The 20909-nt window shown below is 50.7% G+C and overlaps 1 protein-coding gene across 1 annotated transcript in view; it reads right to left on the reverse strand.

The window, feature by feature from the left end:
* Nucleotides 1-20909, reverse strand: part of LOC125429973 — a 96288-nt gene that overhangs the window by 37461 nt on the left and 37918 nt on the right. The window contains exons 14-28 of the mRNA XM_048491610.1: nt 19734-19838; nt 18534-18668; nt 18219-18422; nt 13069-13160; nt 12197-12343; nt 11776-11857; nt 11573-11637; nt 10969-11107; nt 8761-9138; nt 6618-6672; nt 6417-6541; nt 4990-5093; nt 3968-4118; nt 3248-3412; nt 1273-1368 (exon numbers count right to left, since the gene is read on the reverse strand). Of these exons, the coding sequence (XP_048347567.1) occupies nt 1273-1368; nt 3248-3412; nt 3968-4118; nt 4990-5093; nt 6417-6541; nt 6618-6672; nt 8761-9138; nt 10969-11107; nt 11573-11637; nt 11776-11857; nt 12197-12343; nt 13069-13160; nt 18219-18422; nt 18534-18668; nt 19734-19838 (2043 nt within the window). The remainder of the gene's footprint in view (nt 1-1272; nt 1369-3247; nt 3413-3967; nt 4119-4989; nt 5094-6416; nt 6542-6617; nt 6673-8760; nt 9139-10968; nt 11108-11572; nt 11638-11775; nt 11858-12196; nt 12344-13068; nt 13161-18218; nt 18423-18533; nt 18669-19733; nt 19839-20909) is intronic.

Genomic DNA, 20909 nt, shown 5'->3' on the forward strand with positions numbered 1-20909 from the left:
TGCGAAACCTGGCGGTGTGACCTCGCTCAGGGCGACGGTCTCACCTTCTTGTACCCAGGTTTCGGTGATACAAGCCAGGTCAATCTGCTGATCTCTGAGAAAATCTCGGAGAACTGCAGTCTTATTATTGATGGACCTGGCATTTATCAACACCAAGGACAAAGCAGAGTGCCTCGGAACCCAGCCATCTTCGTTCCTCAGGATAGGTCGGAGGTCAGAAGATGATCGAGCATCTTGTCCGACTTCTCTCATATGGCCGCCGCCTACCATCATATATGCCCCGTCCAATCACTACCAGGATTCCCAGCCCCATAGATGGCGCTCCTATATCCCTATCGTCCCTCCCTACCTAATACCCCAGCGAAAAACTCTCCACTATAAGTTAAAGGAGAAAGTGCCAAAGCAGAACTACAGCTGAACATTGAGAAGACAAAAATAATGACTACTGGAGAATTATTCAACTTTAAGGTGGACAATGAAGAAAAGAATTATTTCTAGAAGGTAAAATGATTAAACTTTGGTCACATAATGAGAAGACAAGAGTCACTGGAAAAGACAATAATGTTAGGAAAGGTGGAAGTCAGAAGGAAAAAAGGAAGACCCAACATGGTGGATTGACTCTAAAAAGGAAGCCATGGCCCTCAGTCTACAGTCTACAGAGAAAGACTGTTAACAATAGGGTCACCATGCGTCAGAAGTGATTTAATGACACACACACACACACACACACACACACACACACACACACACACACACACACACACACACACACTTACTTCTTTGGGGGGTGGGGCAGCCTCACCTATTTACAGAGTCTTTTCCTGGCCCTCAGTGTTAATGTAAGCATACAAATGGGAAATTAAAACATAAATTCACCTGCTCAGGTCTCATCCCGGAGCAGAGAGCACCTCGGACAGTCAACTGATTGTGCCACAAACAAAATCACCCAAGAACAAAAAGGGATGGGGGTGGGGAGGAGTCAAGATCTGGATAAACAAGCAGGGGCAGCTCATCCATTAGGCAGCACTTGGGAACCACCTAGGATACCAGGGGCACCCAGAGTGTCCAGTTCCACGGAATCCGTAAGCCAATGCTTGGGCGTAACTCTGCTTAGAATTGCAATGTCAGGTCTACCTTTGGTGGTCTGGTCTCCTTGAATACTGACAGTCTGTGCACAGACATTCCAAGCTTTTCTGCTATTTTATGACATTTATGCCCACCCCCCAAAAAACACTAGTTGTAAAATCTATTGCCAGCCTCAGTAACACTTACAAGCATGTCTTGGCTTTCCTTCATTACATTTGCTTTACACGCCACAATTCTTTCTCTTTCCCTGTTCAGAATTTCCAGATGGTTGCAGAACTGATCCTGGGAGAGGAGAGACCCAAAACTGAGGTTGGTTCCTTTTTCAGAAGTCATTATAAAACATGTAAGAAGCAAAAATGGCATTAAGGGTCAAACTAGATGTACCTGCCCTACATCTCTAATGGAATCTTCAACAACATTTCACAAAAGCTGAGCACAGGTAGCTTCCTGTGGGGACAGTGCCCAATTTTCCCCTGATGCCCCCCAAGAATGCAGAGATATTCACAGTGACCATGCTGCTATGGCATGGAGATTGTGTTTCACCCTCCTGTCTGCCATGACACCATGTGCCCACCACAGGACGTTTTCTCATTAAAAAAACATTATTCTCAGTATATCACTATATTCTCCAGCAAAATACCCAGTAGTGACAATTTTTTTAAAATAGGAAAAGGGTCTAGAATGTAGGTGGAGAATACAAGGCAGGAGATATTAGATTTGGCTTGGTAGAGGAAATGCATATCTTCCATTCCACGCTTTACAAACCCTCTTAGAAAAGCTGCTGGGGCAGAAACTAGAGGCAGTTTCCCTACGAAGAGACTGAGAAGTGAAAGATCCACAGCTCTTCCCAAGGACATAGGTAAAGGGGGTGTGTCTCGGGTTCAAAAAACCCCATTCATGTCCAAAGCTCCACCACCCCCCATTTGTGAGTTTTTAAAACATTTTAGTGGTTTTTTTTGTTTTTGGCCTATTGTTTAGGCTAGCAGCACCACAATTTCAGGGATTGTTTGGGGGACTCTTCTGATGACACTACCCAGGTTTGGTGAGGTTTGGTTGAGGGGGTGCAAAGTTATGGACTCCCAAAGGGGGTGCCCCCATCCTCCATTGTTTCCAATGGGAGCTAATAGAAGATGGGGGCTACACCTTTGAGGGTCCATAACTTTGGACCCCCTGAACCAAACTTCACAAAACCCGAGTGGTATCATTAGGAGAATCTCCTAAAGATACCCTGAAAGTTTGGTGTTTCTAGCTTAACAATTGCACCCTGACAGCAGGCACCCCCCAAATTTCCCGATTCTCCTTTTAAATCCACCCCCTTTAGCATGGATTTAAAGGGAGAATCTGAGGTCCTTAGTTTAGAAGAAAAAGAAGGGTTTGGATTTATATCCCCCCTTTCTCTCCTGTAGGAGACTCAAAGGGGCTTACAATCTCCTTGCCCTTCCCCCCTCACAACAAATACCCAGTGAGGTGGGTGGGGCTGAGAGAGCTCCGAAAAGAGCTCTGAGAGAGCTCTGTGACTAGCCCAAGGTCACCCAGCTGGCATGTGTTGGAGTGCACAGGCTAATCTGAATTCCCCAGATAAGCCTCCACAGCTCAAGCAGCAGAGCAGGGAATCAAACCCAGTTCCTCCAGATTAGAATGCACCTGCTCTTAACCACTACACCACATTGAAAGTGATGCTGTTTCAGGGTGGGGGATAATCCACCCCAAAACAGCATCACTTTCAATGTTGTTTAAGTGGGGACTCCAGATTCTCCCTTCAAGGTGGATTTAAAATGAGAATTTGGGCTCTCTAGTTTAAACACCTTTGAAAGTGATGCTGTTTGGGGGTGGATTCCAGCATCACAGCGGCTGCCCGGGGGGGGGGGGGGGGGTGGGATTTTTAGTTGGGTTCCATTTTCCCTCTAAGTCTCTGCCCAGAGGGGATGGCAGAAGGAACTGCCGGCTGCCGGCTGCTGGCTAGGAGCCCAGCTGGTGGGGAGGCAGGGCAGGGGAGTCTGCCGTCCCCCGCCTTGGAGAGCTGCTTTTATAAGCGTTAGGCCAGGGGAGGGGCTTGGGGAGGTGTGGCCATGCCCTAGGGGCTGGTGGGGGTGTGGCCCTCCGACCCCCCCATAAAAAATCTATACCTACGTCCCTGGCTCTTCCCCTGTTGGTTTCCTACCTTGTACTCTTGGGAGGCTGCCACAAGAGGAAGGGTCTCATGATCTCTGTGCTCCTTGGATTTGTAGCAGACCAGACAGATGAGGGCTTTTTCCTCCTTGCAGAAGAGCTTCAGGGGTTCCAAATGTTTTTTGCAAAGTCTCCTTTTTTTAGGAGCCGTGACTGCCTAAGGCCCAAAACAAGGAAACAGGATTTGTTTGTTTTGTTTCAAAGCATGCCCTCCCACCCTTCAAAACTGTTTATCTCCTTTGTCATGACTGGATGTAATTAAGGCCTTCAGTAGGGGGGGGGGGGGAATTGTATAAAAATTGAATGTAAACTAGTGTAACCCTATGGGATTTGGCCTTCGTGTGAAGTTTGGTAGAGGGGTTGGATAGTCCTACAGAGAGAGAGCTGTTGGGGGGTCGGAGGTCCTGAACAAAAAGAGAATTCTGAGGGAAAGGAGGGAGAGAGAAGCCATCTGGGTTGCAGGGCAGAGAACAGGGGAACTTGGGAAAGAGCCTCCACAGATTTTCAGCTGCACTCAGAGCCCCAAGAGCATCACCACCATAAAGGGCCAGTCAAGACCTCTTCAGTTGCCACTTTAAGCTGTGTTTTGAAATTCTGTACTGGCTTTTGGGGGAGTTAAAATTTTCTGGGTTATTAAACCCAGGCCTGAAAAATATGCATGCCTCTGTACTCCATGTGAGTATGGGAGGCAGCTGGAAACCCAAAGCTGAACCTTCTCAACCTTCTGTTTCCCAAACCATGTGGGGTTCGGAAGCATTCCTGCAGAGTCTAATGTTGGGCCCAGCCAGGCCAAGTCCAGTGTTCTACTGACTACTGTTGAACTGAGGGTCCCACCCCAGATCCCTTGCAGTTGAACGGTGGACCTGGCATGGAGTTTGAGGGCGGAGCCAGAAGTTGAATGCAGGACCTGTCAGGCCCCACTCTCAAATTCCACATCTACTTCAGGGGTGAGGCTCAGACTAGCTGGCTCCTGCATTCATCTGCAGGTACCAAGTAAGAAAGAAAGGGAGGAAGAAGAGGAGTTTTTCAGGATCTGCTTTTTTGGGGGATCCCTTTTATTGATGGCATTTTTCAAGAGAAAGAAACCCTGTAAAATATTGAGTCCCCAAATACCACCCCTTTCCTTTCTTGCAAAATAGGACCAAACATACCAGAAGGTGAAGGGGAACTGCAGGAATACAGATAGACTCTGAAGGATTTTTATGACACCTTTTAGAAGTAACTCCAAATGAGTCTGTCCACCTGCTTACCAACAGCAGCTCCTCCTAGGTGGCCATCCAGATGACACTATCAATGTTACAAATGACTAATGGTTCTATACTGGCCCAACAAGTTGATATTCATTGTGGTATGAATTAACTTGAGTTTGATTTGGGAGTGTGGGTATCTTAATTTTTTCAGCATTTTAAATGTGACAACAACAACAATAATAATAAACAGAGACATTCTTTCCCATCCTGGACCCAAATGGGCAGTAGTACGTGGGGCACAAGTGGGTTCTTAGTTCTTTTGCCTGGAAACCCCCTATTGCCCCTTTCTAAACTCTCATAATCTCAAACCCCGTCCCTCTCCCATGACTCCTGCAGGGCCATTGCGATCAGTGAAGCCTTTCTACCAGGGGTGGGAAACGTCCAATCCACAGGCCATATAAGGCTCACCAAATCATTTGGTCTGGCCCTGCTCTAACTCCTGTTCAGATCGCCCCTCTCCGCACTGCAGGGCTCATGTCCGCACCAGCCTGGACTGGCTGCAGCCATAAGACTCAGGCAGACAGCACTGCCACCTGTCTCCTGCCCTACTGCTGCACATCCTTCCCACACCCGGTCGCCGCCACCGGACTGCTCAGACAATAGAGGCGGGGGAGGGGAACAGTGCAGCTGCCTGCGTGCCACTGGATCCTAAACATCCTCTGGGCACACCCAATGACTCAGTGCCCTACCAGCTGAACTGCCTCAGAGTAGGGATAATGGGAGAGGCAGGAATCAGAAGAGGCCTGAGGCAGAGTCAAGTCCAAAAGAGCCAGAGGGAGGGAGAGAAGGGAATCAGAAACTGGGTAGGGGCTGGGGGAGAGAGAGAGAAAATGCACATGCCATGAAAGGCAGAGGGGGCAGGACTCAAAATTCAATAATTTCCAGTCTCTCTCAGTCCCACAGACCGTACAATATGTCTGTTGTGGGGAGAGGTAGGGTAAGGAGTTTGTATGCCGCTTTGGGCCTCTTTACAGGAGAGAAAGGCAGTGTATAGATCCAGAATTGTTCTTCAAACAGAACAATGGGATTAAGGTCTTTTTCTCAACTCAATGCTTATTTTATAATATTTTTCCAGTGAAGAAGAGGCATGTTATCTCTGTAGACACAAATTCACAGTTTTGAGAACTGTCTGTAATAATATCTTCTGGATGGAAAAACTGCCCAAAATAATGTTACAGAAATCTCTGGAAGAGCATAACATTATGAATGGGTTAATGGAATTCATCTACCCAATTTTTAAGCATTGCATGAATATACAGTCTCATTCTACATAAATTAAAAACTAATCCTTATTTCATGATAAATAACCATCAGACTATAATGTCTCTTGAACAGAAAACTATTCAAATTATCAATAGGTAGAGGTTTCCATTAAAAAGCATTTCATTTTTAAAATCTGATTTAATAAAAGTTTTTTGTTTGTGTCATCCACTAACAGTCCAAACCAATTCAATCTGTGACTCCCTCCCCCACCAAAAATGATGCTCAAGGTTGTATTTGTGATGATCCATACAAGCTGCAATGTAAGAATCCATTCAAACACATATCAAATATGCATTGCAAGAACTAGTCCCTCCTTTACAAAGGCCCACCAACAAACAGTGTATGAGAACATGGCTGTCTGCCTCCTCTTCCACACCCCAGAACATATTTGTCTGCCACAACAGAAATTTCCAAATCGTCCCCCCCTCCCATTTACTCTTCCTCCCCCTCCTTGTTGAAATCTGCTGGTTCTGCACCCAGCTTGCACCCACCTGCCGCCATCTGCCCCCCCCCCAGTCAAGGCATTGCACTCAATGCCCCAAGCCAGCAACTTGCCAGCTCCCTTCCTCCTCTCTAGGGAATGGCCCCCTCCCAAGACCTTCGTTTAAAGAGCCTATTGGCCTCTGATTGGGTGGGGGAGGAACAAACCAATGAGCTGGGGGGGATCAAGATCTCCACACATTGCAAGATCTGCAAGACTGGAAGAAAAGTGATCCCAAGCTGCCCGGTGACCACCAGCCACACCCGGAGTTCCTCCTCTCTCTCCCCCGCACCTGCCGAACAAACCAATGAGCAGGTGTTTTTTTTAAGATTTCCACACATTGCAAGACTGGAAGAAAAGAAAGTTACCCTTGCCCGACCGTCTCCCTTCCCAGTTCCCACATTTTTGCTGTTTTTTCCCCCTCTGAAAGAATGGGGGCAACCAGAGACGGAGCTCGGTTTACCTTGCTTGCCAGCCAGTCAGATTCCGCAGCAGGGCTTGCAGGGTTGCCGGTTGGTCGCGGTCACGCCACCACCACTGGAGCCACTCGGTGACAACCACCCGCACCCGGAGTTCCTCCTCCCCAGCGCCTGCCTGCCTGCCAGCCACACGCGGCTGCAGTTGGCTTCGCCTCTTTGCCCTGGCCGGCAGCGTTTCACACACGCGCCAGAGTTTGTTTCACTGTTTCAGAGGGAAGTGGGTGGCGCCGCCGCCGCCACGCTGGTCCTTTGGTGGGAAACTTTCAACGCGCCACGCCAGCATGCAACCACACTGCTGCTGAGGAGGAGGGGCGTAACGAGGCAAAAAAAATCACGTGGCTCCCTCATTCACATGCCCTTCCAACTGGCAAAAATCGGGACTTTTTTAAAACGCCGCGGGACGCAGGACAAATTGTTGAAAATCGGAACTGTCCCGTCAAAAGCGGGATGTCTGGTCACACTACCCTTGCGGTTCAGGAAATCCATGGAGCAAAGCCAGTGCCCAGGGTGGCTCCAGGGCAAAAACATGGCAGCCACGCAGCAGCACTGGGAGCTGTGCAGAACTCCCAATTGCATTGGGGCATTCCCTGTGCCAACAGAGGAGCAATTTCACTGTGCAAAATCAGCCAGTGTCTACGTCAGCCCACCTTCACCTGTGGCAAAGGTGGGACTGAATAAAAAAAGGATATTTGTGGACTATTTTACTATTTGCAAACACAAAACCTTCACTGTTATTTAATCTGCTGATATCCCATTAAGTGGGATACTGAAACCCTGCAGTGCTGATTTAAAGAACTCTAATGAACTCTATCAAAACCTTTCACAACTAGACTCTAGTTAAATCTTACAATTTCCAAAACTGTGGCTCACCTCAAATACTAAGAAGAACCCAAGCAAATAACTTGGATTTCCCGAACCGCAAGGGTAGTGTGACGAGCGTCCCGCTTTTGACGGGACAGTCCCTAGGGAAAAGTTTAAACTGGCCAATGAAGTGTGAGTGTAACTGCTAAACCAGGGGTAGGGAACCTTTAACACTGAAAGAGCCATTTAGACCTGTTTTCCACGGGAAAAGAAAACACTTGGAGCCGCAAATAACCTTTAACACTGAAAGAGCCATTTAGACCCGTTTTCCACGGGAAAAGAAAACACTTGGAGCCGCAAATAACCTTTAACACTGAAAGAGCCATTTAGACCCGTTTTCCACGGGAAAAGAAAACACTTGGAGCCGCAAAACCTTTGACATTTAAAATAAAGATAACACTATACATATTGGGGTTTTTTACCTTTTACTCCGCTCATTCTGAGAAGCGCATGGATGCGCCCGCCCTGCTGCCTGCAGGGCGGACAAGGATGAAGCTGGCGGCTCGGCCTTGCCGGCCGTTGGGAAAGTGCCCGTCCCGCCCCAACAGGGCGGGTGAGAGGGGAAGCCCGCAGTGCGGCCCAGCCGACCGTGGGCAGTTGGTGCGCCCGCCCTGCTGCCTGCAGGGTGGGCAAGGATGGGGCCAGCGGCTCAGTTCGTGGAGCCACAGTGCAAGGGCAGAAGAGCCGCATGCAGCTCTCGAGCCGCAGGTTCCCTACCCCTGGTCTAGCCCACATTTACTAGCCTTTTTGCAAGAGTATCACTGGGGACCATGTCAAAGGCTTACTGAAATAAAGGTAAGCTATATCCACAGAATTCCCTTCATCTACCAAACTTGTCACTTTATGAAAAAAAGAGATAAAATTAGACTGGCAAGACTTGTTTTTGAGAAACCCATGTTGACCATTAGTAATCACAACATTCCCTCCTAAGTGCTTACAGACTGTGTGTTCAATGATCTGCTCTAGAATCTTTCATGGTATAGATGTCAGGTTGACTGCGCGGTAATTGTTTGGGTCCTCTTTTTTCCACTTTTTGAAGATGGGGACAACATTAGCCCTCCTCCAGTCTGCTGGGACTTCTCCAGAGGTGGGATTCTAACAAATCAACCACTGATTCATCCCCCCACAGCATGCCGCCCCCCGCTCACACACTGCACCCCCGCCCCCTTACCTGGTTGCTGTGCCCCCCATTTTCAATGTTGGATCTGGGGGAGGTGAGGGAAGGAGGCAGCTGCAACTTGGCCCGTAGCCCAGGGGGGGTCTTTTCTGGGTAGGCGTGGCCTTTAGGGGAGGTGGAGGCCTGCTCGCACTTGGCGCCATGCGAGAAGACCAGTAGCACATCCAGCAGCAGTCGCCCACGCTGTACCACCAACCTTGCAGCCATGCCGACCCTACTGCTCGACCCCCCGGGCAAGGGGCTGGCCGGGCAGGAGTGGTGGGCCAGCCGGGCAGGTGACCCGGGCCAGGCTGCTTCCACCAATGCTACCCTCCCATCATGCCAGCAAGGCAGGCAAGGCGGCAGCAGCCACTCCTTCATCCAACTTTGCTGCTATGTTGGCAGAGAGGGAAAAGGGAGGCAAAGCCCAGAGACTTCTGGAGGAAAGGAGCGCCCCAGCTGCGGAGGGGACCAGGCAGGAGAGCGGCCAGATGGTGGGGAGGCAGGGGAAGGAAGAGCTGAGTGGGTGGTGGGATTCATCCAGCGAACCGGCTGAATCCCACCACTGGACTTCTCCTGTTCTCCAAGTATTCTCAAAGATTGTTGCAAGTGGTTCTGAGATTACTTCTGCTAGTTCTTTTAATACCCTGGGACAGAGGCGTACCTAGAAAAAAATGGAGCCTGGGGCAAAATCTGAGTTTTGTGCCCCCTCAAATATGGGTGGCCATTTTCCCCGACCACGACCAAACAACATTTTTTGCACCAGGTCATCTCAAAGTCACCATCACATTACAGAACCTGCCCCAGCACACAAATCTGAACATACCCAGGGCTCCCTAGTTTAAACAACATTGAAAGTGATGCTGTTTCAGGGTAGATCCCCCCCCCCCCCGGCATCATTTTCAATGTTGGCTGTTGTGGGTTTTCCGGACTGCATGGCCATGGCTTGGTAGATTTTGTTCCTAATGTTTCACCTGCATCTGTGGCTGGTATCTTCAGAGGTGTATCACAGAGAGAAATCTGTTATACACTGTGTCCAGACTTCTCTGATAACAGACTTCTCTCTGTGACACACCTCTGAAGATGCCAGCCACAGATGCAGGTGAAACATTAGGAACAAGATCTACCAGACCACCGCCACACAGCCTGTAAAACCCACAACAGCCAATTGAATCTGGTTGTGAAAATCTTCAGCAATACTTTCAATGTTTTTTTTTAATCTAGGGAGTCCAGATTCTCCCTTTAAATCTACTCCAAAGGGGGTGGATTTAAAGAGAGAACCTGGGGAAAATGACCAGAGTTCTTGGTCATTCAAATTTGCAAAATTCCTTCCCACTGCAATGAATTTTGTTGGTCTTGAAGTGCCACTGAACTCCTGTTTCATTTGGCTGCTACAGATGACCCACCTGGAATTAGCTTCCTGCCATGAAAGTCAAGGACAAAATCCCAAGTTGAGCTTTTTAGAAATAAGTCTCATGTTTTTCAGTTGGACCAACTTTAGGAAAGAGTCCTTGGTATTGCAGACTGATAGCAAAATCTGAAACTGAGTTACCGTATATCCTTAGAATAGCTGATGGATTGAAGGGAATGGGGCTCATGCAAACCATGATTCCCTAAGGATTTTCAGGCACCCAGGATATTATAAAAGGATTAATATTAGCCTCCCTTGTGGCAGGGGTGTCAGACTCATTTGTTACAATGGCCACATATGCCATCAGTGGGTTGAGCTGGGGGGGTGGGGGTGGAGGTGTATGGAGTGGCTTCCTTGGCTGACAAGCTTCCAGCAGGCTCACAAGCTCAAATTGGAAGGAGGAAGGGCTGGGTACCTTCAGAGGACTTTTCGGGCTTGCAAGCCAGCTGTAAGGATGGTGGTTGATGTGAGTTTCGGCTCAGCCATCCTGACCTTGGCACATTCCACACTCTGGGCGGTGTGCCCGGGATAGTTACTGTCTTTAACCTTGCTGTGCTTATCATATGTGTTTGAAGCTTGTTTTCGCTCTGTCGTGGGAATTGTGCTTGGGAGTTCGGGGAGGGGGCCGCCGTGTCCATAAAAGCGACACGTTGAGCCCAGGTGGGTCAGAATTCGCATTCCGTGTATTGAGATCGTTGAAGTTTATGAAATAAAGAACTGAACTCAGTTACTATATTTCGAGTCCTTTGAGGTTCCTTACATTATGCGAATTCTCTTTTAACTCTATGCTCGGATTGATTGTGGTCCGGCACCATCCTCATCCGTTCTGTGGATCTCTGATGTCCTTCAACATGCAGAGATTGCCTTCTAAGGGTCCGTTGAACTTGGAAGATGAAGAGATTGCGGTAGCCCCCAAAGAGGGTTCCCTCTCTTCCCTCCACGCCACGGTCCCTGTGGAGGAGCCAGCGGGATCAATCTCCCTGGTGACCCTCTCCAAGCCTCGGCTCAGCCGGAGCTTAGCCTTCCTCCAACTGCACGAGCAAGTGGACGAAGTTCCCCTGATGGCTCGGCGCACGGTTTCAACCGGTCGCCTGGAAGTGCGTCAGGAATTCTACGACCCTGGTGGCGGGGTGTCGATGGATCGTGCCCCCCAAGAGCGGCATGTCACCACCCGTCACCACATGGATTACAAACCGGTGATGCGAACAGTGAGGGAAGAAATCGGGGTATCGACCATCCATGGAGACACCCAGGAATCTCTGGAGAGATTTCTGGATCAATACCTCGAAGAACCTCCTCCTGAAGACCACTGGCAGAGCACTGGAGCGCGCCCTAAGGGCTCGCGCCCCCCAGCACCCCGGGACTCCACAGAGGGTGGAGATTGGGATTACCCAAAGGTTCCAGAGCTCGACTTACTTTTGCAGAGGATGCCCACACCCGGGATCCTCCGGACTTACAACTTGAGGGGGTGACTGCCCTGCCTGTGGGGGACGCCCAAGCCTGGGATCCTCCGGACTTACAAGGACTTGAGGGAGCGACAGCCCTGCCTACCAAGGATGCCCACGCCTGGGGTCCTCTGGATTTACAAAGACGAGTGGGGGCGACTACTTGTGCCCTACCCGCCGTAGACGTTCGTAGCCCCCCCAGCTCTGAACCGAGCTGGTCTGAACAACTCGAAGCTCTTGAGATGGCCAAACGCGACTGGGAACAAGAACGGGAGGCCCTCGAAAGGGAGCGTGAAGCCCTAGAACTGGAACGTGAGCAGGAGCGCGAAGCCCTCGAAAGCGAACAACTAGCCTTCGAACTAGAACGAGAACAACAGCACCGAGAGGTGGAGGCAGAATTGGCCCGAGAGAAAGATGTCCTCCGAGACCAGTTTATCAAAGACCTCACTATGCGTGATCAAGTTTTGGAACACTCCAGACTCGAACTCCAGCGCCAGCGGGAGTGTCTAAAAGCACTGGAAAACCAAGGAGAAGTCAAAGCAGCAATGCAGCGGAGGGAACGTGACAGATTACAGCAGGATCGGGAGGCTCTCACACGGCGTGAGAGAGAGCTGGTGGCAAGAGAGGCATTGGGCCAGAGACACGCCGGAGGTCTTCCAGCGACCCTACCCAGAACCGACGGCGCGGCGCGCCCACAATCACCCGTTGTTCCGACTCGCACCCTTCCTCGGGTGGGAGCTCCCTTGCAGCAATGAAGAGTCATCCCCCGGTGCACCCTCCACTGCCTATCCCAGTTGCACAACCACCACCCGGTCGTGCACCGGCCCCGGTTCCACAAGCGGCACCCATGGGCGGTAGGGGCTACCCTCGACCCCACATCCCCGCACGGTTTGACGGTACAGCGTCCAGATTGCCGTATTTTATATTGCAATTGGATGCACACATGCTCGAATTTGATGACCTCTATCGATCCGAAGCTGAGAAAGTGCGAGACATTGGATCCGTTTTGGATGGGGATGCTGCAGAATGGTTCGTGGAGTTACACGAGTTAGGAGGGGCCCCTGAACTTCAAAATGTGGCTGCATTGCTCCAAGGCCTTAGGCTGCGTTTTCAGGATCCAGAGGAGGTGAACAAGGCTATTAAGACTATCAAAACCATCAAGCAGGGTAACAGGTCCTTCGCAGACTTTGCTCGAGAGTTCCGATTAGCAGCAAGCAAACTGCCAGACTGGCCCGAACGCATGAAGTGCGAATACTTCCACGACGCGATTGATCCTGAAATCTGCACCTGGGCAGATATGGTGCGGGAACCACAAACCATCGCGGAGTGGATTACAACTGGCAACCTCATCGCGGCCCGGCTTACTCGTTCCAAGACCGGAAAAGCCGCCACTAACAAGCCTACTGCCAAACCTGCAGCGGCTGCCGCCGCCCCGCCAAAGAAAACCACTTCGGCACCTCCTCCCACCTCCCATATGGCGGCCAACTGCCCGAAGAAACAAAAGGCGCCCGTTCCCACTCCTCGCAAACCAACAGCTCGAACCCCACGCAAGTCAGGTCCTAGGGGACCCCAAGGGGCCGCACAAGCTGGTTATGAGGACGAGCCAAGAGATGTCGATGACACCGAGCCTGAAGGTGTGAGCCTTTCATCGGGCCCCGCAGAAGAGAACCCAGCGCCAGATGCGGTGAGTGACGGGGGTGCCCCCATAACTATTATGGCCACTTTGACCAATACGTCCAAACATACGCGCATTTTAGCCCGCGCACTTGTGGATTCGGGTTGCTCCCACTGTCTTATGAAGCCTCAGGTGGGGGAGCAACTTGGGCTTGAACACATAGCGTTAGCCAAACCCATCCCTTTCACACAAATGGATGGTAGTCCTTTAGGTACCGACGGCCCTGCCCGGTTCAAAACCCAACCAGTACTACTACGTTGCGCAGAACATTGGGAAAGATGTAGTTTCATACTGGCTCCAGTCGCCAAACACCCCATCGTGTTAGGGATGCCCTGGCTCTTATCCCATGAACCCACCATTTTATGGGGACAACGCATAGTCCGATTCACCGACCCCCCTTGTGGCGATCACATGCATGAAGGGGAGCCACCGGAGGAATCTAATGACAACCCCGTTGAGCCCCTACCGATAGCCCTCGATATCGCCCCGAGCTCGGGGTTGACCGAAATTCCCACACAGTACTGGGATTTAGCCAAAGTCTTTGAAGAACAGGAGTGCGACCAACTTCCCCCCCATAGGGACACGGACTGTAAAATCCTCTTAGTCCCAGGGGCGCAACTTCCTAAAGGTAGAATATACCGGATGAGCCCAAGCGAAGAAAAGGAGCTTCGCGCCTTCCTAGATAAAAACTTAGCCCACGGCTTTATTCAGCGGGCCACCAAGAGAACCCATGCGGCCCCTGTCCTGTTTGTAAAAAAGAAAGATGGAACTCTGCGACTTTGCACCGATTATCGTGGTTTAAACACGGTTTCTCTTTCAAATAAGTACCCCTTGCCCCTGATCAAAGACCTACTCGATGCTCTGGGGAAGGGGCGAATCTTTACAAAGCTGGATCTGCGAGAAGCTTATTACCGAGTAAGGATTGCTGAAGGTTTTGAACATTTAACAGCTTTCAATACGAAATTTGGTCAATATGAATACCGTGTAATGCCCTTCGGTTTAGCCGGAGCCCCAGGGGCTTTCATGTCGCTTATTAATGACGTCCTGCAGGACTTTCTGTTCAAAGGGGTAGTGGTGTATTTAGACGACGTCCTTATATACTCCCAAACAGTGGAAGAACACGAACGTCTAGTCAGAGCAGTATTGCAGCGTCTGCTCGACAACTCCCTATATGCGAAACTGTCCAAATGTGCCTTTCATCAGACATCTATGGATTATCTGGGCTATCGGATCTCTCCAGAGGGTCTGGAGATGGATCCAGCCAAAGTGGCAGCGGTGGTAAACTGGCCTGTCCCCACTACCCACAAAGAACTCCAGTCCTTTTTAGGTTTTGCCAATTTCTACCGGGACTTCATTCCCCAGTTTGCCAAAATCGCCCTGCCACTTACAGACTTGCTGCGCACCAAGGGCAAAGGACCTCAGGCGTCTAAGCCAGGGGCTGCCCTCTCATGGTCCCCAGATTGTCAAAAATCGTTCCAGGATCTAAAAACCGCCTTCACTACGGAGCCCATCTTGAAACACCCAGACCCCACCTTGCCCTTCATCGTGCATGTCGATGCTTCGGACAAAGCCTTGGGAGCCGCCCTCTTGCAGAAAAATAAACATAATAAACTTGTGCCGTGTGCTTACTTATAAAAAAAACTGTCGGGTCCCGAACTAAACTGGACTGTTGGTGACAAAGAGACAGCTGCCATTAAAGAAGCCCTTAGTACTTGGCGGCATTGGTTGGAAGGAGCTGCCCGCCCCTTCCAAGTTTGGTCGGACCATAAGAATCTAGCTGCTTTGTCTACTCCGCTCAAAATGTCGGCTAAACAGTTGAGATGGGCTGATTTCTTTTCCAGGTTCACCTTCACAGTCCATTTTTTCCCAGGCAATAGTAACAAGCTGGCTGATGCCTTATCCCGCCTGCCTAAAGGGGCGGATACCTCCTTACGCACAACACCACGCACCATACTCTCGCCCTCTCAACTGGGATTGGCAGTAACCTGATCCCAGACAGACGCTTCCCCAGCACCCCCCTTAACTAACGTTCCGGACGTTGTATCACCATTTCTACGCCACTTGGAGGAGGCGGGACGACAGGAAATTCCGAAGGAGGAATCTGACCCCCTCTTGCAATTGCGAGGGGGAGTTTGGAGGCGGGGTGACTGCTGGTACGTCCCGCTGACTCTACGTAAGCAGGTTCTCCTGGCGGGCCATGATGCCCGCCAGGCAGGACATTTCGGATTTTTGAAAACGCTCCACTTACTCAGGCGGCAGTTTTGGTGGCGCACCATGCGTAAAGATATTGAAGCATACATTAAGGGCTGCCCGACATGTGCAGAGGCTAAGGCCATCCCCGGTAAGCCCCACGGGCTGCTACATCCCATTCCCCCGGCTGCTCAACCTTGGCAAGTGATATTCATGGACTTTATCACGGATCTCCCCGAGAGCCATGGGAATACCGTTTTATGGGTTGTGGTGGATCTTTTCTCCAAACAGGCACACTTCATTCCGTGCCCCACCATTCCCTCGGCGCCTAAGCTAGCCAGACTGTTTATTCAACATGTCTACCGTTTGCACTCATCGCCGGAGAAGGTGATCTCCGACCGCGGCCCCCAGTTCATATCTAAGTTTTGGAAAGCATTCCTGGAGATTTTGGGAACCGCCTCAGCTGTCGCGGCCCCGTACCACGTGCAAAGTGACGGCCAGACCGAACGGACCAACAGAACACTGGAGCAGTACCTACGTTGTTACACCAACTATCATCAGGATAACTGGGTGGAGCTGCTCCCCTTCGTGGAGTACGCCTATAACAACGTGGTTCATAGTAGCACCAACAAAACACCATTTGAAGTGGTATCGGGCCGTTAGTTTCCACCTTTGCCCCAACTCCCTGATCAGGCGCTGCAACCCCCCAAATTTGGCGACTGGATCCAGTCTCTGGCTGAAGGCTGGAAAACGGTTTCTTCCTCGCTTTCACAAATGCAGGAAGAACAGAAAAATCAGGCGGACAAACGTAGAGTGGATTTTCCTCTGCAAGTGGGGGCGTGGGTTTATTTGTCCACCAAAAACCTTAGAGATGTGCATAAGTACTCAAAACTAGGCAAGAAATTCATAGGTCCGTTTTGGATTGCTCAGGTGATCAATGGTGTGACTGCTCGTTTAGATTTGCCAAACTCGCTCAGTAACATTCACCCTGTATTTCATTCTAGCTTACTCAAACAAGCTCCAGATTCAGATGCCTGGCATGACCCAACAGAGGTTCCCCCGCCGGTGATCGTTGACGGGCAGAAACATTACGAAATCGATGCTGTTCTGGACTCTCGTTATATTCACAAACGTCTGCAATATTTGGTTTCCTGGGTGGGCTATCCTTCTGGCCATAATCAATGGGTGTATGTTGAAAATATTGATGCCCCCCCCCCCTGATTTCTGCTTTCCATAAGGCTTTCCCTCATAAGCCAGGTGGGGAGGGAGCTTTCGTAGGAGAGGCGGAGTGTAAGGATGGTGGTTGATGTGAGTTTCGGCTCAGCCATCCTGACCTTGGCACATTCCACACTCTGGGCGGTGTGCCCGGGATAGTTACTGTCTTTAACCTTGCTGTGCTTATCATATGTGTTTGAAGCTTGTTTTCGCTCTGTCGTGGGAATTGTGCTTGGGAGTTCGGGGAGGGGGCCGTGTCCATAAAAGCGACACGTTGAGCCCAGGTGGGTCAGAATTCGCATTCCGTGTATTGAGATCGTTGAAGTTTATGAAATAAAGAACTGAACTCAGTTACTATATTTCGAGTGAGGTTCCTTACACTAGCTGAGGCAACCTCCTCATTTCTGATCTGGCCTGCAGTGGTTCGCCAGGTCAAATGGGAACAAAGTGGGTTACTTCAGCTTGCCAGCCTGATTAGTCCTCTCAAGGGACTGGATCCAGGCCACATCTTTGACTCCTCTGTTTTATGATGATGAGTCACTCACATATCATCTGAGGAACATTAATGTGCACTCCTGCTCTTGGTAAAGGCAAGAAATAAGCAAAGCTGCAAAGTACCATTATGGGTTCACTACAATTGTTTAAACCATCTATTGTCGGTTTAGGGTAGACAGCATAGAAATTGGGGTCTGCGATCAATTGGGCATTAAAATACTTACCTTTCCATCAGCAGCCCCAGAAGGTGGCCTCCTTCCTCACTACATTAGAAAGTATTTCTCCCTAAGAAAGTGGAAGGACTCCACTAACCATGAACGGACAGTAAAAAAAAAAATCAATACATGTGACACCATTCAGCATATCGGTTCCAGACAAAGCTCAGAGTCAAGCATTCAATCTCTGAGATTTGCCTTGATAGCTTTGTATTTCTCCTGCAGGAGGAAGAAGGGTTGGCTGAGTGTGAGAAGGGGCTATTTGTCCCTTTCCACATGTTCAGCTATTTTCACTGCCAAAATGGCTCAAAATGGAAGCCTGCAGCTCTTCCTTTCCCTTTACAATGTTTGGAACCCACAGGAGCAACACAAAGCTTTCCAGGTAACTTACAATGACCAGATATCTGACTATGGCCATTGACACATGTGTGGTCTCCTTCACTTTGAGCTTGCCTTCCCTTTGGGGTGGATTCTTGCTTATGCATACTTTCCCCCTCATTTGAACTCACCCCTCCACAGATTAGATACTCCCTATGGTTTCTCACAGCTCTGAAAGTGTGACCTTTTATCTACATTTGTAGGGAAACCAAATAGGAATACTGTACATTTAGTTTTCCCCCACCCACATCACAGAAGTTCTTCCCACTCTCCTGGGCAGCATTTCAGAAGGATCAGAAGGGCTTTTTGTTTGCTTGTTTTAATGCTAAAAGTATATAATGAGGGACTTTATGCTAAAAGTGTATAATGAGTTGGGGGCAAAGCGAGGGAGAATTGCGCCCAGGGCGCATGTGCGCCCTGCGCCCCTGCTGCAGCACCAGCCACCCCACCTGGAAGGCCCCTGGAAGGCCCCCGGAATGCCCTGGCCATGCCCCCGCCGAGGCATGTTCCCAGGGCATCAGGCCCCCTGCCCCATTGGTGCTATGCCACTGCCCTGAGTTAAATTGACATGATCTAACAAACTTATGCAGGAAGGCAGTGTCTGGGGCCCGCCCAGCTGCCCATCCATCCCCAGCCTCCCCCGGACAAGACAACTGCAGGGGGCACGGGAGAGGAGCTGACAGAGAATGCAGCATATGCTGCGCCAATGGGTGCCAGCCACAGCATGTCCTGGAGCCAGAGCTGGCAGGCAAGGCTTGCTGGACCATCCACCTGAGAGGGGGCCAGCCTGGATGTCTCCGGGACAGTGCTCGAAGGTGGGTCGCTCCCAGGAGCCCCACGGCCACAGTGGGCACCACAGGGTTGGGCCCCAGGCGCACATACGTGCCATCCTGCCCCCGCTGTCAATCGCTAAGCGGCCAGAAGGCCACAGTTGGCCCAGTCTGGCATGCCTCTGGAGGCGGAGTGCTGGGCCAAACAGCCAGTGCCCAGGTGGGACAGGCAGGGCAGGGATGGAGAAAGGACCTATCAGGGAGGGGGAGGGAGACAAAGGGAGAGGAAAGGCAGAAGAGAAGTGTGGTGTGTGGGGGAGAGAAGAGAGAAAGAAGGGGAGAGGGTGTTAGGCAGGAACAAGTAGAAGAGACATGGCGCAGAGGTGCGGGACCAGAAAGGGCCAGTGCAGTGGGAAGCAGACACTTGGAAGAGGGGTGAGGAGGGCCAGGCTGTTTAGGCCCTCGTGGCTGAACAAGATACCTGGACTATGCCACTCTCACACCAACAAGAGTGAGGACGGGCAAACCAATGCCTGTGCAGGGAAAGGAGGGTTGGCTTTAGCTCCAGTGGGTGGGGGAGGGGCAGTGGGACCTGACAGGCAGCCTCTCCAAATGAAGGTTGCATGAAAACAAGACAGAATGCAGGATTTAAATTTTTTGCCCTGTTTGAATGGCAGGAGTAATTCAGATGGGAAGAAAAGAACCCTATTAAAATGCACATAGTGTAGGAAAAAGTGCTAGGTACCATTTTCAGGAGGATAATTGGTGCAAAGAAAAAAACACAGGAAAACTCCAATGCAAAGCAAGCAGCCCTCTAATTTATTTGTGGCTTTCGTTGATCTAAAGGGGGCTTTTGATTCAGTGGTTAGAAACCTCTTATGGCAAAAGTTATCTACGTTGAACATTGATTGCAGACTTCTTTTTTAAATAAAACAACTCTATAATAATACAACCTGTCAAGTTTGGACTCATGAGAGGCTTTTAACTGATGGAATACCTGTTCACCGTGGTGTCAAACAAGGCTGCATATTAGCTCCTCTTCTATTTAACATCTTTCTTAGTGATCTATTTCATGCTCTTTCTGGAAATTGCATACAACCAGAGGCGTAGCTGGGCAAAGCTGCGCCCAGGACAGCCTTTGCGTTTTCCGCCCCACCCCCCCGGTCCCCGCACCGCCCCCGCACCACCACTTACCTTATTCTGTACGATGGTGAGTGGGGGTAGCTGCGGCACCCTTGGGGGTGCAAAAAACATGGAGGCTGCCATCCACCACCCCCTCTGCCCCATGCACAGCATGCTCTGGTGGGGCAGAGGGGGATTTCCCTGCTAAGGGCTGCCGGCTCCCGCAGAGTGAGAGCCGGAAGCACAAAGCGGGACAACACTTCCATTCCCCGCTCTACCCTACAGAGGAGGAGGCTGCCTCCTCCGTGGGGCAGAGGGGGTCCCGGTCCCCTGCTGGACGCCATTACTACCCCCTCTGCCCTACAGAGGAGGCCGCCGCCGCCGCCTCCGTGGGGCAGAGGGGGTTTCCTGCTTGGTGCCATCAGTGGCACCAAGTGGGGTGCCATTTCCACTTCCCCCTCTGCCCTATGGAGGAGGCGGCCGCCTCCTCCATGGTGCAGAGGGGGTTCCCTGCTCGGCGCCCCTGGCTCCCATGGCGTGAGAGCCGGGGGCATCAAGCAGGGCGCCACTGCCATTCCCCCTCTGCCCTACAGAGGAGGCCTCCGCCTTCTCCGTGGTGCAGAGAAGGTTCCCTGCTTGGCGCCGCTGGCTCCCACTGTGCGAGAGCCGGCGGCACCAAGCAGGGCACCACTTCCATTTCCCCTCTGCCCTACGGAGCCTGCTCCCTGGTGCAGAGGGATTTTCCTGCCCGTGCGTGGGGGGCATTTTTGTGCTCCCCACGTGACCTGGCAGGGGTGCGCCCGGGATAAGCTGCCCCAGATGTCCCCGTTGGCGCTTCACCACTACATACAACACATGTTCCAGTTCTCTTATATGCAGATGACATGGCATTATTGTCTCTGTCAGGTATTGGGTTAAATCGGTTAGTTTATTCTAAATGTTGGAAACCACTCATTGAGCAAATTAATAGCCACAAAATTGAATAAGTGAGGAACTATAGATACCCTGGCATTGTTTTCAGCCACAATCTGTCATGGTCTCCCCAACATAAAACAGCCTTGGCATCCGCATCCATAAACACATCTGTAATATTTTGTTTCCACTATAGCAAAGATAATCAGTTTATTCCAGCTGCATTAACTGTCTTTAAGCCAAAATCAGCTCACAACTTCTTTATGGGGTCCCAATTTGGATCACTGCAGTAAAAATAACCTAACTTTTTTTCATTCCAAATTTCTGCGAAAACTT

Source organism: Sphaerodactylus townsendi, linkage group LG03 (genome assembly GCF_021028975.2).
Source record: "Sphaerodactylus townsendi isolate TG3544 linkage group LG03, MPM_Stown_v2.3, whole genome shotgun sequence".
In the NCBI taxonomy this organism is placed as follows: Eukaryota; Metazoa; Chordata; class Lepidosauria; order Squamata; family Sphaerodactylidae; genus Sphaerodactylus; species Sphaerodactylus townsendi.